The following is a 20,209-nucleotide window of genomic DNA, read 5'->3' as shown; positions in this document are numbered from 1 at the left end:
ATGATAAAACCAAAGTTTTTTAAGGAGAAAAACCTTTCTCTTAAGTTCAGGTATCCATTAAGTGGCAGAGTTGGAATTCCAACCCAGTTTGGATATTTTTAATCAAAGTTTAATTTTCTCTTCAAATACACCATACCACCTATTTTTTTAACCTCTTACTTTTTGCCTAGGAATTGATACTAAGTACTGGTTCTAAGGCAGAAGAATGATGAAGGCTAGATGGTTGGGGTTAAGTGACTTATCTAAGGTCACACAGCCAGGAATTATCTAAGGTCAGATTTGAGTCCAGGATCTCCTATCACCAGACCTGGCATTCTATCCACTGAGCTACCTAGCTGCCCTTGCATTGAATTTTTAAATGCTACCTACCCCACATTCAGGGTCTAGTTCAAAGCCAAATTCCATGGAATCTTCTCTTAACTCCCTAGTACTGAGTCACTTTTCCTTTCTCTGGACTCCAAAAATATTCTCAAAGGCACTCATTTGGCACTCAACATTCTCTTCCTTACACATTTGTAAGGTGTCCTTTCCTACCTCCTGATTATTTTGTTTCTCCTCAACTAGACTTTACGCTCTTTGAGGGCAAGGCACATGTCAGGGGAGTATTGGAGGGAGCTCAAACACTTCAGCTACAAACCACAGCTTGCTCTATTATTTGGTTAACTGTCTAAACTTAAGAAAGTGGTGGAGAAAGTCGTTAACAGTATCTATGAAGTGGAAAAGAGTGCCATGTTTCCAGGATACCCCTGGTCAATGCCTTGCACTTCTTTGTTTCTCCCTTCCCTGTTCCTCTCTCTACCTTGAATATAGCAAGGGCTCAATCAATGCCTTTTGACTGGTTGATGTCTCTGCTTGCTCAGACTTCAGTGGAAAAGGAAAAAAAACAACAACTAGTTGTTATCATCTGTGAAGAAAGAGCCCTTCATATACTTGAATCCCATCATTCAGTTGCTTGTTAGCCATTTCTTCCTAAGCTCAATATAACTTCCCATTCCTGGTCTTATTTTATAACCCTTTATTCATCCTTGAGGCTCATCACTGAAACTTTGTCCAAATTATCAGTGCATCTTCTTGGCGTAGAACCGAGGGCTAGCTAGAGAAACCTCCAAATAAAGACCACTTCTGGCATAATGGGAGGATGGCCTCATGACTCGATATGGTATTCTAATTGTTGTGTACTAATTAGTATCTAGAGTCTAATTCTATTTTTCCTCTCTTGATCCCTTTTTGGACTGCTCAGCCAACTTTTCCTCTTCCTGTTCTGGGTACTGGTTACATTTATTCCTATTGAACATCACTGTCTTTATCTGACAATTTCAACAGTTTAATTACTGTTATTCAGTCATTTTCTGTCATGTCTCAAATTGTTGTGATCCCATTTGGCTTTTTCTTGGCAAAGATACTGACGTGGTTTGCCATTCCTTCCTCCAGCTCATTTTACAGAAGAACTGAGGCAAACAGGATTAAGTGACTTGCCCAGGGTCACACAGCTAGTAATTTGTTTAATTCTGTATTTGAACTCATGAAAATAAAACTTCCTGACTCTGGGTCTGGCATTCTATCCACTATACCACCTAGGTGGCAGTTTACTCAGAGTATATCAAATGACTAAAAAGCCACTTGCCTTTGGCAAGAATTCTTTTAGACTATGGTTCCATGGGATAATCTATTTTACATAGATCTTCTTAATTTTAGAGAGGTGCCATGTTTTAGTAGAGAGAAAATTGACCTCAAAACCAGGAAAGCCTGGGTTGGAGTACTGATTCTGATATAGACTAGCAGTATAACACCAGAAAAGTTACTTAACTTTTCAGTACTCTAGGCAAGATGCTAAATCTCAGTGGAGTTGCTGTCCTGAATCAGAAATTGCTTTCAAATGCCCTACAACTAGGGGTGTCAAACACAATGCCCTTAGCAATCCCTCAGAATATGTCTAGAACTAGATTAAAATGTAATTGGGAAATAGTTAACAAAACACATAAAAATACAATAGAACATGGATGGTACTAATATGTGGTTTTCTAAGCTGATATAGCCTTACAAGGATCCATAGATTAAGTGGGTCTTGTTTCTCTCTGAGTATGATATCTCTGCTCTACATCATTGAAGTGATAGGTTTCATCCCTGCCCAGAAAACACTGAATAAATATTTATTGATTAGTTGATAGGTTATACTACTATTTGGCAAATGGGTTAAAAAAATCAGATTCTGGATAATCCCTTGTTAGGGCTATTATAAAATAAACTTCCTCTATGAGGCATATAGTTGGGCTAGTTGACTTCTGGGATACTTTCCAACACTGAGATTCTATGGTTATGTAAACTATCTCTTTTAACATAGATCAACAAGTGTTCAATCAATAGAAATCAGTAATTGCAGCCTACTACACACAAAAGGTGACAAAGTCATCTGCACCCCCATAATCACTGACCACTCTGACTTCAGGATGCTTTGAATCAGCTTATTTAGTGGATATGTAAGGTCGGTATATAATATGAGCCTTAGTTCAGCCTTAAAGCTTTAACTCTCCTAGACCTGATGGTCAGGATCAGTGTTTCAGAGACTCATGAGATGCTAAATTTGGAAGAGATCTTAGAGATCATCTAGTCTCTTCTCCTCATTTTACAGAGAAGTAAACTGAGGCTGAGAGAAATAAAGTGATTTGCTCAAAAGTAGCACAGCCAGGAGGTGGAGGCAGAGATGCCACTCAAACCTAGGTCTTTGGACTCCTGGTCCTGCAGTCTTTTCACAGGACATTGTCTCTGTGGAAGTTTAAATTTCAAAATTCATGTTTGGTGATTTTTTAGTTGGGTCCAACTCTTTGTGACCATGTTTGGGGTTTTCTTGGCACTGGAAATGGTTTGCCACTTCCTTCTCCTATTTCTAAAAATACTAGAAGATGGCTAGTGTATGTATGATTCACTGGTCATTTCTGCTTCCATACCTGGTCTTCTTCTGTAGTCTTGCTCAGAAAGAAATGTCACTAATTCCCTATCCATCTAAATCAGCACGCTATCGGTCTCAGGCACTGTACTCCTGGGCTTGTAATATAAAGTTTAATAATACAAAGACCTCACAAACAGAAATGACAAAAGACATTGTGGAGGTTCTTTCCCCAACCCTTCCAGTAGCCAGTGTAGTAAGGTTCCTCTTTCTAAAATAAAGCTCTGGGCGACTGAAGGGAATATGCCTGTGCGGGCGCAGGGAAGAGAGGGCTCTAGAATGGCATTTGAATTAGTCTTTCTGCAGCTTAATTAATGCTATAGGAGAATTTCCAAGGGACTAGGGCTGGAGTTTTCCTTTCATTGCAATTAAAAGACCTCCCCTAGGTAGAGAATGTTCCTTCCTTGCCTTCTTTCTCTTCCAACTCCACCCCATTCAATGGAAAATTGCTCAATTACTGCAAGAACAGTAAGAAGACATAATTTGAAAACTGTCTCAAGGGGGAAAGAAAAACAAAACCGGGAAAGAGAGAAAAGTATAGCAAGAAGGTAAAAAAGAAGAAAAACTGTCAGAAGAAGGAAAGCGAGTAAGATAGACCTAAGGAAGATGGACAGAGAAGAGAGAAAAAAAAAAAACCACGGTTATCTTTTTGAAGGATGAAAGCAATATCTGGAGCTTGAAAATCTACCAGCCTGAGAGATAAAACTTACTTGTGGCAACTTCTTTAAAGGAAGCAGGGAGTAGCAGATAAAGAGACTTTTTTTGAGAGGTTTACAACAAGGATTATCGTTGAGATGATTTTTCTCTTCTTTCTGTCTCCTCTAAGTATTAAATTATAAGAAAAATCCCCCAAACACCATGTTGTACAGATAAACATCCTGCTTGAGGACAGAGGAAGTCAAAGGCTTGGCTATTACTGTATATTTAGTTTATGTGTATATGAGCATTACATGTTTGTTTATATTCTTATGTATAGGTGGTAAACTAATTTCTCATTTCTATAGTACGCACTAATGGCCAATCCAGAGAAAGAACTGTGGGAGTAGAAAGACAGAAGAAAAACATATGATTTCTCACTTGTTTATATGGGTATGTGATTTGGGGGTTTGGTTTTCAAAAGATTGCTCTATTACAAAAACAAGTAACATGGAAATAGGTATTGAGTGATAATACATGTATAACCCAGTGGAACTGCTTGTTGGCTCTGGGAGGGAGGAGGGATAGAACATGAATCATATAACCTTGGAAAAATACTTAAAAATGAATAAATTTTAAAAAAGAAAGAAGGTAGAGTGGCCATCTCCCAGAAGCTCAAGATGCCAAAACCTTCACAATGGCCTTTGTCCCTGATGGAAAAACTTGCTTTCCTGGAAATGATTTTAAGCCCTGACTTTTGAATTCTCTTAGCCCTTTTGTTCTTATCATAGATTCCCCCCAACCTATGTGCAGAAAATTGGTATTTTTTTGCTATCATTTTCTCCCTCGTATTTTTTGACCTATTGAATAAAGTCAGTAATCTCTGGGGTAGGATGGATATTGGTTACAGTTTGAAGAAGGGCTCAGTATACTTTCAGCTCCCCTGTATCTTCCCCATTTTATTTTAGCATTTCATTAATGTCTGATACCAGAAAGAACATAAAGTCCTTGTGGGAAGCAGTTCTTTCATTTCTGATTTTGTTTCCCCAGTGCCTCGCATAGTACCTAGCACATAGTAGGTGCTTAAAAATGGTTGTTGGTTGAGTGATTAACAAATCATCTGGGAACAAAGGTTTAATGAGATTCTGTAAAGCTCCTATCAATAAATTCAGCCTGTACATAGAGATACTGGGGAAAAGTTCTGATCTCCACAAGTCTAGGGAAGTAGAGGCAGTCATTAGGGAGAAGAACGTAATGGTGCTGTTTCCAGTAATTCCAACAATCCAAGAGCCCAGACCTCGTAGACATGCAGTTCCTCCATCTTGACCCTCCACCTCCCAGTTCTCATATTTTTACTAGTGGTTTCCCATGCATGAAAGTCCTTCCTTCTTTATCTCTGTCTTCTGGCTTTTTTCTGGGTCTCAGATAAAATCCCACTTCCTGTGAGAAGACTTTCCCAGCCCTCAAATGGTAGTGTCTTTCTTGAGATTATTCCCGTTTATCTGGTCTGCATCTCCTCTGTATGTAGTTATTTGCCTGTTGCTTCCTCCTTAGAATGTAAGCTGCTTGAGAGCAGAGACCTTTGTTTCCTCTGAGATTCTTACAGTGCCTGGCACAAAATAGGGGCTTAATAAAGCCTAGTTGAGTGACTGCTCTGCTCACTGGGGTCGAGAAGAGAATCTACATCCTGAAATTTAATTTGACAATCGTATGCAAGATATGAATATGAAAAATGACATGGTTTCTGCTTTTTCTCCTACATTCCCACCTTATGGTAGAGGTTTACAAGGATTATCTTTGAAATGATATCTCTCTTTTTTCTGTCTTCCATTAAAATATAAGCGAGGGATAAAGAGTTTGGATAGATAGTAAAGAGACTTATCCAATATAATGCTGGGTAGATGGGTTTGGTAAGATGTAAGGTACAGGGATTTTTTTTTCCTTTTACCCTAGCACAGTGCCTTGCATTCATTGTTTGTTGCTGTTGTTCAGCCTTTTCAGGCTCTTTGTGACCCTATTTGGGGTTTACTCAGAAAAGAGACTGAAGTGGTTTGCTGTTTCCTTCTCCAGGTCATTTGACAGATGAGGAAAGAGAGAGATAAACAGGGTAAAGTGACTTGCCCAGTCACACAGCTAGGAAGTGTCTGAGGTCAGATTAGAACTCAGGAAAAGGAATCTTCCTGATTCTGGGCAAGTCATTTAACTTGGTTGTCTCAGCTTCCTCACTTGAAACATGTGGTAATACCAAACACCTGGCTGGCAGGGTTATTGTGAGGAGCAAGTGAGGTAATATTTGTAAACACTTAGCAGAGTGCCTAGTACATATTAGGTATTATATAAATGTTTATTCCCTTCTCTGTCTGTGAATAATATCTGCAAGCACTGGCAGAGCAATTTATCTATACTCTTTCACTCAAACCTCACAACAACTCTGTGAAGAGATACTACACAGATTATTATCCCTACTTTACAAATGAGGAAACTGAGGCCCAAAGAGTTTAAAAGATTTACCCATCACTTGTGGGTTCTGGAGATGGAATTCAAATCCAGAGCTCTTCAATTTTAAATATAATGCCTTTTCTACTGTACTATACTACATTTCATAAAATGAGAAGTTTGGATTAGATGATCACAAAAGTAATTCTTAGCTTTAAATCCTATGATTCCACGATTAGAAAGAAGAGCTGACCGAATCCATTACATGATTGAGTGTGTGCAATTTAGGTCTTGGTTACTCCTGCCAAAAGGTTGAAATTACAAGAGATTTGAAATCAGAGGTAATCAAGAAAAATGACATTTTCTGTCCCTTAGCTTTCCACATCAGCTTAATAGAAACCAAGTTATTGGATGCTAGATCATGGTATGAGCCTAAGTAGCTTTTCCAACTTCTGTTGTAGTAATGTTACTCATACTATATTAGGATGTCTGTTTTTTGAGATTAGGTCTCCCTAGATTCATTTGGCTAGAAGTGTAGGGGCTCTTCCAGAACCTGATCTAACTGTTGATTATAAGGACAGGCTTAACCATCCTTCTTTCCCTCCATCTCTCCCTCCCTCCCTCCTTCCTTCCTTCCTTCCTTCCTTCCTTCCTTCCTTCCTTCCTTCCTTCCTTCCTTCCTTCCTTCCTTCCTTCCTTCCTTCCTTCCTTCCTTCTCAGAATGAATACTAAGGCAGAACAACAGTAAAGAATAGGCAATTGGGGGTCAGCCCAGAGTCACAAAGTTAAGATGTTTCTGAGGCCAGATTTGAACCTAGGTCTCTCAACTCCAGGTCTGGAGTTCCATTCACTGTGCTAACTATCTGCTCCTCCTAATCTATTTCTGACTTGATCTGGTTTACCTCTCCTTAGACTATAGGGAAGCCCCTGGATCTCATGGCCTCATTATATTGGAATCATACTTAGAAACAACACCTGAATGGCATTAGCCATATTGCACCTAAGAACTCCTAAGTTCTAGTTTCAGTAACAGTAACATGAAATATAGAAATGAAATACCACATTGGTCAACTCCTTCATCTTAATTATGAATTAATGGATAACTGAATAAATTTATAATCATTTATTAAGTGCTTATTAGATATGAAAATTGTACCAAGTGTTGGGGGTACAAATAAAAAGGTAAGACAGACCTTATTCCCAAAGAGCTCACATTCTAATCAAGGGACATATAATACATTGGGGCAAGGGGAGGTTCAACTACAAGGAATAAAAATCCAGAGGTTTTCTGGGTCCATCAGAATATAGGACAATTATCCCAGTTGGCCTTGATGGCTCAATGGTGGGATAGTGGGTAAGGCTTAGTAGTATTCCAGCTTATCAGAAGGATTGTGGTTGGTGACTCCCTAATAATGAAAGTGGTATGATTTGCCATATCCATCCTGCCTATCAGGGCTTGATAGGTCTAGACCCATTAGCATTGGAAAGGGGGGATCCTGGTAGAATTTTTTTGGAGGCCTGGGATGGGACAAGGACTTCCCATGGTCTGCCTGAATCACCTTCTTTTAATCAGATAGATGTAGGCTAAGGATAATGTTAGAAATTATAGGGGATTCTCTGAAAGATATGTGTTGTGCTAAATAGACTCTGGGGTGCTTTCTAAATGAGATTCTGTGATAAGGTCACTGCTGCCTAAAAAGATTAAGCAAATAGCAGGGGATGAAAGTGGAGCCATGGAGAAAGTAGAAATCTTCCATAGCACACTAATAGAAGTATTCTAGGGAAGGAGTTCTTATCCTTTTCTCTGTCATGAACCTCTTTTGAAAGTCTGATCAAAGCAATCTACAATTTTTCTGTATCATGTAATTAAATACATAAAGTAAAAATCAATCAGCCAAAAACATTTATTAAATATCTACTATGTGCCAGGCAATGAAAGGAAATGAATTACATTGAAAATTTATCTATCTATCTATCTATCTATCTATCTATCTATCTATCTATCTATCTATCTATCCTTCTATCTATCTATCTACCTATCCTTCTATCTATGTATCTATCTATCCTTCTATCTATCTAAATATCTGTCTATCTATCTTTCTGTCTGTCTACCTATGTCTGACTATTTATCTATGACTATCTATCTATGGCTATTTATCTGGGTCTATCTAAATCTGTTTTCTATATATCTATTAAAAAACAAATTTATGGACCCCAGTTTAAATCCTCATGTTCTGGAATATATTAACAAAGTGATGAAGGAGAAGCTGGAAATAACATGGAAAAAACATTGCCAGAAGTTTGGAATTATGAGAGCTTCTAAATCAGAAGTAATGAAGAAAAAAAGACTTTTTCTTAGATGACTGCCCCAAGGTCACAGAGACAGGAAATAGCAAAGCCAAGTGTAGAGCTTGAGTCCTCTGCCTTTAAAGTCAACGCTCTTTCCACAATACCAAATCAAGATGAGAAGAGCCCAGGAGGGATATGAAGAGAATATTGTAAAGGCTATGAGGAAGATTGTATAATCTATGTGAGGGAAGAAGGACACAGCTAAAAAACTGCCCAAGAACAGGGCATCATGAATGGGAAAGCTAGACCAGTTCAAAGTGCCCAGAGTAAAGGGGCAAAAGAAATAGCTAAACTGGCATCATGAGACTCTGCCCTATTAAGTGTAGGAAATAAGAATGGTTGGCAAGCTCAAAGAACCAAGAACAAATGAAAGGAAATAAATATCAAGAAAAGTTACAGAAGGAAAAAGGAGTAAACAGTGGGATTTCCTTCTGCCAAGGAAAGGACACAGAATAGGTTCACCAGAGAGGTAATAGTTTCATGTATTGTTCATAGAATAAGAAAGAAAAGAAACACAGAACATCAAGAGAAATTCATTGAGAGAAAGAGCAAAGATGGGAAGGACAACTAGTCAAGCAAAATGGAAGCTAAGACCCTAAAGAAATCAAATTATAAGAAGGTGCAAAATAACAGAACCTGGAAGAATTGGAAGGAAAAGAAAGAGATGACTCAAATCTGGGAGGGAGTTCAAAGAACAAATAAAATTCAAACATAGATATAGACACACACATACACACATAAGTAAAGATCAGCATAAGGTAGGGATGTATAATAGGAATAGCCTAAGAATTCAGAAGACTAAAGATGCAGCAGCCTCTTGGGCTTTGAAGGAAGAAGAACTAGTTGAAATTTTAGTTTTAAAAAAACAATAACACTGGATATACTATGGGTGAAATATGTTCACAAAAGGATCAGGTTTGGACTAAGTCATTTTCTCCTCGTAGAATGTAAGCTCCTTGAAAGCGAGAGTTACTTGATTTTTGTCTTTGAACCTAGTGGGTACTTTATAAATGCATGTTGAATAGAATTTGGTTCTTCTTACTCAACAGAAAGAACAGAGAACTAAGCAATATTAAGATAATTTTCAGGGGGCAGCTGGGTAGCTCAGTGGATTGAGAGCCAGGCTTAGAAATGGGAGGTTCTAGGTTCAAATATGGCCTCAGACACTTCCTAGCTGTGTGACCCTGGGCAAGTCATTTAACCCCCATTGCCTAGCCCTTACCACTCTTCTGCCTTGGAATACAGTATTAATCCTAAGATGGAAGTTAAGGGTTTAAAAAAAAAGATAATTTTCAAATAAATGATATGAGTGCTCCAAAGATAGGGAATTTGATTGGGATGATGTCTAGTAAAGGACTTCTAAAGTTTGACCCCATTTATGCTAGAAAAGGCAGATGCTAGAAATGGATTAGCAAAGAAGATCAAATTTGTAAACGTTTATCTCCCTGCAAAGCAATCTAAAAGGAACCCTTTATTTAAAGGCATGGTACCTTTCTATAACAAAAAGGTGTGTGTGTATGGGTGGGCATGTGGGTGTGGGTGCGGGTGCGGGTGCATGTGCAAAAACTGTGTCTTGGCAATAAAGAGTAGGACAAAGAGTAACTAGAAAGTGAGACATGAAGCTGGATAATTAGCATTGGTCTGCAAAATATTTATTTGGATTTATATTCTGGAGTATATTTTAAAAAAAAAGGAAAAAGAAGCTGATATGACTAAGAAAACCTGTGTGCTAGAAACAATAGAGGTTGTGTCACTAAGAGAGACCTTCTTTTCTGGTCATGCCATTGAAATCACTGCAATGAATTTCTTAAAACCTGGTAAATCTGCTGAAGGAATAAAGAGCCTGAACCAGTAACAGACTCTGCATGGTCTAATGCAGGTAAGCCACCTGGGGCTGAGATGGACAAGAAAGCTAGCAAGTCAGGTTTTCTGGAAGAAATAATAAAAGGGGAAAAAGATGAGAATAGAATGGATTCTCCTTGAAAATTTTACTTTTTTTTAGTGTGATAAGAGGAATAATCAATGGATGGAAAGATCTATTCCCCTTGCAGGATTTGAGAAACTGATGAAACATGTCATTAAAGAATTTTCTGAGAAAAGTTCTTAAGGAGAAGAACAAAGCCAATGTTTTTTAACAGCAAAAAATAGATATCCCCCAGTGAAGAAGTTTCCAAAGAGAAAAAAGGAAGGCCAGAAAGACAAAGTGAAAATGAGTAAAAGAATCAAGGTGATGAGGAAAGAAACTGAAAATCGAGCAGGACTTTACATACATCCTGACAGTCTTAAAGAGAAGAAAAGAGGCAGATAGGTGGTTTAGCAGATAGAGAGCCAGGCCTGGAGATGAGAAGTCCTGGATTCTAATCTGGTTTCAGATACTTCCTAGATGTATGATTCTGGACAAGTCATTTAACCCACATTGACTTGCTTTTACCACATGTCTGTCTTAGAACTCATACTACTGAGTATCACTTATCAGTTCTAAGATGGAAGGTAAGGATTTTTTAAAGCGGAGGAAAGAGTGAGATAGAGACAGAGAAAGGTTAAAAAATAAAATACAAATTAAGATAATACTGAAAGAAAAGCTAAGGGAGTAGTCCAAGAAACCATGAAGGCTTAGGGGAGAGGGGAGGATGTGGTCAGGTACCAATCAATCTCCTAGACAATAGGGTCTTGCATTTAGGAAATAAACCAATGCCCGCCCAAGTACTTCCTACTAAAGTTCCATCCTTGAGATTAGGTCCAGGGAACTAAGGCTCAATCCATCAGTGTAGCTTCCTGGGTTTCCAGATAAGCAGGCAGCTCCTTATGTTTGACACATGGCTCTGACCAGGCATGCTACCACTATGGGAACAATGGAGCTGCACCCAACAGAATCCATGCTATATCAGCACTCAACAATTATATAGACGATTCCTTTGCTTAAACATTGGTCTATGAATATCTTACTTGTTTCCAACCCTGACCCTGCATCTACCTGACCAGTCTGAGGCAGGCTTGGGTCACACTCCATGGACTTTATCTTCTAGAAGGTTTTGAGGCAAAGTATCTCAGTTCTAAAAATGACTTCCCAAAGAGGTCTAGGGAAAGACACTGAAGTGACTGGGCACGTGGATCTGGAAATTAAAGGTCAGAGTCTGAGAAATGGTAGAGAATGAAAAAAACACACAGAAATCATTCATAGAATTTCCCCCAGCCTTCTAAAAGATGCAGCATTTATTCTGAGGGAACAAAAGCAAGTTAATCACCAAGCAGGAGTCTCTAATATAGGCAAGGAAAAATGCTTGTTGAATTGAATTGGAGAAACAAATGAAGAAGAGAGAGGTGGCAGTGTTTCTGAGTTAGAGAACTTTGTGACTGATCTCTTTAACACTTACTGAATACACTTCTGGCAGCAGTGTTTGCTGGAGAATGGGAGATTATCTTGGGCATTTTGCCAAAGAGATGAAGAAATGACCAAGACAATGGTATTTAAAATAAAAAAGGAATGATTTTAGAAATTGGAAGTAAATAGCTTCACTGGGGGGGGGGGGGCAGCTAGCTGGTTCAGGTGATTGAGACTTGAGAGTCTAGAGATGGGAGGTCCTGGCCTCACATCCTTCCTAGCTGTGTGACCTTGGGCAAGTCACTTCCCTTCCCCCCACCCCCCCATTGCCTAGCTCTTAACTAAGTTTACCACTTTTCTGCCTTGGAACCAATACAACCAATATTGATTCTCAGACCAAAAGTAAGTTTTTATTTTTTGTTTGTTTTGCGTTGTTTTAATGACATTACTAAAAAAGCTTTACACGATTTTTTGTTGGGATCTTATTGCAATGTCTGGTGAGAATAGCAGATGAGATGATAGGCAGAAGTGTGCCCTCAAAAGGTAGAAAATCTGACAGAATATGCCAAGGACAGAAGGTGGGAAGTATATTGAGTAAGTTTAGATCAAGTAACAGCTTTGGATTGGAGAATCCATATTTTTCTTTTCAAGGTTATACAAAGGTGGGATGTACCTGAGAAGATAGCCAGATGTGTGAAGGTATTATGTATCAAAATGACTGGTATTGCTCACATTCAATCAGTGGGTGGGAAAGATGCAAAAAAAAAAGTTGAGAAATTAAAATATTGCAGGGGAAGAAATTCAACATGTGGGAGATTTGGAAATCATCTTCAGAAAATTCTGTAAGACTGACCATGTGATAGCTGTTGTTCCTCTTCCTATATACATTAAGTGTGGAGGAGGAAACATCAAGGTTAGCATTCTGGGCTTTGAATTAGGAATATCTAAGTTTATGTCCTGCTTCTGGAACATACCGGCTATCCGATCCTGAGGCACCCTTCCTCTCTGTTGCTTCAGGAAAGCTCTTGAAACTCTAAGTTAACAGAGAATGTGTTTGATCATCATTGCAATGGGAGAGAGTTTCCTCATCTGGGAGCTCCTGGTGTCAAAGAAATCATAAATCTATGTCTGTGTATTATAAAATATCATAATTGTAAAATACTTCAGAGGCCAGCTAATTGAATCCATACCTAAACAAAAATATCCTCTACAGCATTTTCTGACAAGGAACCATCCAGCTTTTGCTTAATGACTTCCAGTAACCGGGAATCCACTTCCACCAAAGGCAGCACATTTCATTTTAGAACTTTCATGGTTAGGAATTATCCTAATATCAGGATGGGTAGCTGTAAAATGTAAGGCAGAACACAAGATCAGCAGCATGGGAGAGCGAAGGCAAGGATGGAATGGGGATGTTAGGGCCAGCTTCAGTAATGGGATGGCTGAGGGTATTTCTCTGTGGCTATTGATCAGGGCAGGGATCACAAGTCAAGAGTTGGGGTGTCCAACTATTGGTAAAGGTAAGGTTTTGATCAGAAAACCAGGTACACAGTTAGGTTGTGTAATCATGGAAAAGGGGGGGGGATCTTGTTCTGCCCAATCACATATTATATATTTCCTGATCAAACCCTACTAAATTTTCTCCTACTTCTCATCTTCCTACCTTACAACTTTAATTCAGGCAGAAAGTCTCATTTTTTTTTCCTGCCCAGGCAGAAGTCAATCCTTGGGTCCACTGGCAAGAGCTTAAAGAATCTGAGGGGGAAAGTAAGTTAGCACATCAGTTAAGCTGATAGCGGAGTTTGTGAGGTCAAAGATAAGACTGACTATAAATAAAGTTTCTGCCAAGAGGATGTGGAGTTTTACTGGTTTAGACTTACTTTTTAAATAGTATCATAGAAAAATATGAGATCCAGAATGGAATTATGGATAGAAGGCTCAATAGCTATATTCTTACCTCTCTAGGTGACTCTCTAAGACTAAGTTGTGAAAAAGGTACTATCCTGCATTGGTAAAGGGAGGTTTTCTTAAATTAAAAAAAAAAATTCCTTTTAAAGTATAGAACTATCATATGGGGCAGGTAAGTGGCACAGTAGATATAGTGCTGGACCTGAAGTCAAGAAGAGCTGAGTTCAAATTTGACCTCAGACATTTATTAGATGTGTGACCCTAGGCAAGTTATTTATACTAGATTGCCTCAGTTTCCTTATCTGTCAAATGACCTGGAGAAGGAAATGGCAAATCATTCTGGCATATTTGCTAGGAAAAACTCCAAATGGGATCCCAAAGAGTTAGACACTGCTAAAAATGACTTGACAACAATATCCCACACCCATGAAATAAAAACTCTAGTCCTTATCCCTATGGCAACATATAAGAAACAAAATTAAAAGGTCAGCTCATGTATCAGTCCTTGAAGAAAAGGGACTAGGCATTCTCCTTGAAATACTGATGAGCAGTTTAATGTTGAGAAAACAGCTTGGTATAGTTTTTAAAGAGAGCTAACTTAGGGCTACAAGACCTGGGTTTGAATTCTGGTGCTAACAATCAGAATGATATGAGCATAGGCAAGGAAAAAAATCATGACTTGTCCAGCAATGTAAGGCCATTTCCTAATCCTAACTTACTAGATAGGCTTTCATCTCTGCTATATTTTGTCATCTCTTAGGCTCACCAAATCCTTCATTATCTTCCATGCCTTGAGCACACACCTCTGCCTATCATCCCATCTGCCATTCTCCCCAGGCTTGGAAGCAAAATCTTGACAAAACTATTTCAATGCATGCTTAGTTAATGCTGATGGTTTCAGATTCCTAATATTCCTGTCCTCTTTTGCCAGTGTGACTGTATGGTATTTCCTTGTGTCCTAAATAAAAAGACCTAGACATGCTCCTGTGTGTCAGTGAGTCTTTACCAAGGCCCCATTTGGGAGACCTTTCTCACAAATCTTGCAGAGTTCAGGCACGAGGCCCAGCTCACACAGGATCTTTCCAGCAACTTGATTAGACAACTCTCTTCTTGAGATGTGATGCCTGCTTAAATTCATTTGTTGCTCCAATTCAATTCAATTCAATGATCAGAAATTCAATTTCCTGTGCTGTAAATTGGGGATTCAAAATATCTACTCACTATAACTGAGGGTCGTTGTGAGAAAAATGCTCTGTGAAATCCTAAAGTGCTAACTTTTATGCAATATAGGAATTTAATATGTTATTATTATATAAGTTGTCCAGTTTATGAATTTTCTTTTCACTAGCTACAGAAGCTGTTGTCCACCTCCTCCAAATAAAAAATCCTTAAAAACACAGATATACACATATATATGTGTGTGTGTGTAGGCAATGTGCATTTATTTGTGTATGTGAATGCACATATACTATATATACATATATATACATACACTCGTGTGTACATATACACATATACATATATATGCATATATATACATATATATATATACTGTATGTGTGTTTCCATATACATACACACACAAAAATTGCTTCCCACTCCCAAAAGAGTATAAATCTCTTGAAGGCAGGTACTATTTTACTTCTGTCTTTTTTTATTGTCTATAGCACAGTTCTTGGCACATAGTAAGCAATTAATACATACTTATTGATCCACTGAATTATTGATTGGTCCAAATAATGTGGCTGGTTGAAGGTTGGGGGTCTTGGAGTACAGGTAAAGAAGGAAGGAAGGAGGGAGGGGGCAATTTAAGGATCTGCTTTGGCTATAAACCTAAGGGTAAATTCAGAGGAATGTAAGAAAGGTAGCTATAGTTCGCCACATGCTGATATACATATTGAATTGACCTAAGAATAAACTAGCCTCTAGACAAGACAGTTTGGGTCAATCTTGCATAGAAGCCAGAGGATGAACTCCACAACTTCCATAATGTGAGAAGCCACTGACATGGTTATGCTTTTTATGGCTACTTAGAGCATAGTTTTTTATACTGATGTTCTTGGGAATCACTTCATGTTTTAGTGCATAAAACCATAAAAATATATGTCCTCATTCTCTCACTTTTTCTTTTTTTAAAAAAACTATTTATTAAAAAAAAAAACCCTTACCTTCTGTCTTAGAATTGGTATTAAGTATTGATTCTAAGGCAAAAGAACAGTAGGGTGTAGGCAATTTAAGGTTAAATGACTTGTCCAGGGACACACAGCTAGCAAGTGTCTTAAGTCAGATTTGATCCCAGATTCCCCTGACTCCAAACCTGGCTCTCAATTGACCTCACTGCCCCTCTTTCACTCTTTCTTGCTAGTCATTTAATCAACATGTGCCTTGCTTATATATACTGTTAGATGCCAGATGTCTGGTTCTGAAAAAACCCATATCAACTGGTGGGAAATACCCCAACAATCTCCCTATCCCCAGTGCCCAGTGTATGTTTCATTGAAGGTGGGTCAGTGGTGTTATCTTCACATAAAAAAGACCAGAATACCACTGTGGATATTTTGTCATATACTGAAGGAACAAAGTACAGACTCACCAAAGAGCTGGTGTAGGTGGGGTCCGAGGTGTCATCTTGTAGGTAGCGGGATAGGCCAAAGTCAGATACTTTGCACACTAGATTACTATTGACAAGAATGTTTCTGGCAGCCAGGTCCCGGTGTACGTAATTCATCTCCGATAGATACTTCATACCAGCAGCGATACCCCTGAGCATCCCCACCAGTTGGATCACCGTGAACTGCCCATCATTTTGCTGTAATTAGACATTTTTTAAAAAAGCACTTAGATCATCATGGCTTCTGGTTAACAAAGGAACAAAGTAGAAGCTGTAAAATCTTAATTTCCATTACTCCTTATTTTAGACTCTTCCCTAAGGGCAAGGACAGAGGTAACATTTATAGAGTTTCTTAGGATCAATAGGCATTATCTCATTTGAACCTCATCACAGCAACAAGTGGGAGATGTGGCTATTATTAGCTCCATTCTGAAGATAAGAAAACTGAGGCTTTGAGAGCCAAACTGACTTTCATAGTTAAGTGGTTGTACACCTGCAATTTCTCTTTGGAATCCAGATCCAGAACACATTCTACAACCCTTGCTAACTTTCTCCTGGACATAATTTTCTCACCTTTCTTCAAGATTCCCTTCATGATCTCTGTATCTGGAATATTCTGCTGGTTGGATCAATGTCTCTCTCCCATTATATCTTCCTTAACTAATATGTCACAGGCAAGATGAGTCCCTTAGCGATTGTGAACTTAGTCCCTTCACTGTGTTATTATATCATTAGATCATTAATTTAGAGCTAAAAAGAATCCTTGAGATTATTTATTTCCACCTCTTCATTTTTCAGATGAGGAAAGAGAGGACAAGAAGGGTTAAGGAACTTTCCTGAGGTCACACAGATAACAAGTAGTAGAGTCAGGACTGAAGTCGAGGTTCTCTGACTCCAAATCTCCCCATTTTTTCACTGCAACACAGATGAGTTTGTGTCTCTGTATTCTTTTTATGTGCCTTTACTTATCCTCTATTATATTGTATGTTTTTTTAGAAAGTTAGTCAATAGATATTTATTAAAGACTGACTATATAAGCTAGTTATACCAAGAAAGGCACGAACAAAGAAATATTAAATAGTCCCTACCCTCAAGGAGCTCACAGTCTAATGAGGGAAATAACATGCAAACAATTTAGTACAAATGAGATCAATTCAGGGTAAACTGGAAATAAGCAAAGTGGGAAGGTACTTGCATTAAAGGGAGTCAGGAAAAGCTTCCTGAAAAAGGTTGGATATTAAAGAATCCAGAGAATCCAGGAAGATTGAAGGAGGTAAAGATGAGGACAGTCAGCCTTCCAGCCATGAGGGACAGCTAGAGAAAATACCCAGAATAGGGCCACGGAGGAGCAGCAAGAAGACTGGTGTCATTGGATCCCCAAATTCATAGGGCTGGGATCTAAGTTGCTAGAAGACTAGAAAAGTGGGTAGTGGAGGGCAGGTTATGAAGGACTTTAAAAACAAAATAGATTTTATATTTGATCCTGAAAGAGATAAGGGGCCACTGCGGTTTAAAGAATAGGTGGATGATATGTTCAGATTTATGGTTTAGGGAAGATTCATTTAACAACAATATAGAGGATGGATTGGCATGGGGAGAGAATTTAAAAACAGTGACTGATTTCCATTTCTGTCATTCCTCCCTACAGACTCTTGTATTATGCTTTTTACACAGTGGCCAATGGATAAGGTAACTAAGAAAAATAGAGCACCTATTCTTTCCCTCTACACATGCCTCCATTGAATTTTCTATCTTCTCCCCATAACCATGCTACAAAATAGCAACAAAGAAAAAAAGAAAAAGAAAAGATCTCACTGGAGTCAGAGCACTTGGAATCTTTTCCTTGTTCTGTCACTGATTATTTTGCCTATGATCCATTCCTTCACTTCTTTGCTTCATTTCCCCACAATTTAAAAGGGGAGGACTAATATTTGCCTCAAATGACATAGTAGTTAAAGAACTGGCCTTAAAGCAAGGCTGATTTGGCTCATATGAATCTCCCTTCTTTTAGTACCTACTGATCATGTGATCTTTTGTGGCCTCTCAGTGACTCAGGAAACCCTGAAAGACTGTAAATTGCAGAAAATACACTTTTCTGTATTGGTGAAGGAAGTTTCTTTACTTGAAAATTCCCAATACCAATGAAATCACAGGTCCTATTCCCTACCTACCTTAAATTATAAAGGTTGAAATAAGTGTGAATATATTTACATCAGTGTCAGTTAAGGATTTTTTTTCTTAAAGCAAAAACAAATCAGAGCCAATAAAATAAGAGATTTGAAAATCCTCTGTCTCAGAACATACTCTATAAATGTAAAATACATTTATTGGATGATGACTCATTAGCCCATCCTCATCCTTCTCTTCAGTTTCTTTTTTTCTAGTGCAAATTAAAAAAAAAAAAAAACATTCCTTCTCAACATAGTTTAATGCCACACATTTTCAGTTTAGTCCATATTTTTAATTGTCTCCTCATTGTGAAAAGATGGGGGTAGCTGTCATCCAACTGGGTGAAAAATGAATCAGAAAGCCTGACTTTTCAATACTTCCACAAGTGATAAAAATGAATTTTCTACTTCAACCTCAAGCTTACCCAGCTGGAAGCAATCTTTCTCATTTGTTCCCATGGAATTGTCTAGTTTTCTTTTCATAATTATCATATTTTAACATGTATTATATTTATCTGTAGAGATACATTGTACTCCCTCCTCTCATTCAACTGTACAGTCCTTGAGAGCAAACACCTTTTCTTTTTTCTCTGCTGTAGCTCTTTCTATACTGGATACCTATTAAATGTTTCAGTGAATGACTGTGTGGTTCTGATTCTGTGTTTTCCTTGTTTTCTACAACAGCAAACAACATATTGTTGAAATGACCCTCGGAATTCCTTTGTGGAAACTTTGGGGACATTTTAATTTTTAAAAAAATTATAACAGTTTTTAAAGGTCCATTATTGCAAACATATCCACATCCACATCCACATTTGCCATGTCTCTGTATCTAAAGGCTTTATGCCTGGATAATAGCTACTGAATCTTTGAAGAACTGCTCTCTATTTTCTTTCTTTTTTCAAATTGAAATCAGTTTCTCATATGGTTCCTGAGGTTCACAAAGGTTAGACTGTTGAACAGAAAAGGACTCTTCGTATTGCTTCAGACAAGGCAAGATGGACTTGGGACATATAAGAATGACCCCAAAGTTGCAAGGATCTTCTTCTCTGCCAAAGGCACAGGATTATTAGAAGACTTCTCCAGAGAGACCTGTCAAAATGGAATTTATGGGGCAGAGCATTCTCAGGTGAAGCCTCAGCCTCTGAGACCTCAGTTCCTCTTTCTGGATACAAAAATGTATCCTTACTTCAGCAAATTGGAATTGGTAACCTTCCTGTGTGTCCCTGAGAATTTGGCTTCTCTCAATCCAGAAAGAAGTAACAAGCCAGAATATATTTATTAAACACTATGCTAGGGATAATGAGGAATATTAAAGAAACATGAGATGTCATCATGCCTTGTGGATCTTGTTTTATTTGGAGAGATAAAACATAACAAACAAGAAAAACAAACTTATTTTACTGTTGCATGTTGAGTTTTACTAATGTACAACAAACTTCCCCAACTGTTTTTTTTAATTCATTTTAGTTTTTTAGAAAAAGATAAAGTGGAAAAATATGGTTTGAAATTCATTTGAAAGAATGATTGCTTTCCTGCATTTCACTTTGGAAAAGGATTTGGCCTAGCTGAACACCTGATAATGCCAATAAATACTTGGATGGATGGATGGATGGATGGATGGACAGATGTAGATCTGGGAAAACTTATGTAAGCTAAATTTTCTTCCCTCCAGTTAACAGTTTTAAGCTGGAAGTCCTATTCTACCCTCAGATTGGAGTCACTTTCCGATTCTATCCCAGATAGAAATTCAGACATTTTTAGACACCTATTTGTATACATTTGGAAAAATGAAACTCATTTTAATTTGTTTAAGGAAAAATCCTCATGGAATA

The 20,209-nt window shown here is 38.1% G+C and overlaps 1 protein-coding gene across 6 annotated transcripts in view; it reads right to left on the bottom strand.

Annotated features, from left to right (window-relative positions):
* EPHB1 (EPH receptor B1) overlaps nt 1–20,209 on the bottom strand; it is a 769,317-nt gene that overhangs the window by 47,455 nt on the left and 701,653 nt on the right. For all 6 annotated transcript variants that reach the window (XM_007493906.3, XM_007493907.3, XM_007493908.3 and 3 more), the window contains exon 12: nt 16,189–16,404. In XM_007493906.3, the coding sequence (XP_007493968.1) occupies nt 16,189–16,404 (216 nt within the window). The remainder of the gene's footprint in view (nt 1–16,188; nt 16,405–20,209) is intronic.

The sequence above is a fragment of the Monodelphis domestica genome, chromosome 4, assembly GCF_027887165.1.
Source record: "Monodelphis domestica isolate mMonDom1 chromosome 4, mMonDom1.pri, whole genome shotgun sequence".
In the NCBI taxonomy this organism is placed as follows: Eukaryota; Metazoa; Chordata; class Mammalia; order Didelphimorphia; family Didelphidae; genus Monodelphis; species Monodelphis domestica.
Note: the sequence above shows the minus strand (reverse complement) of the source record. Positions and strands in the feature narration are given on the sequence as shown.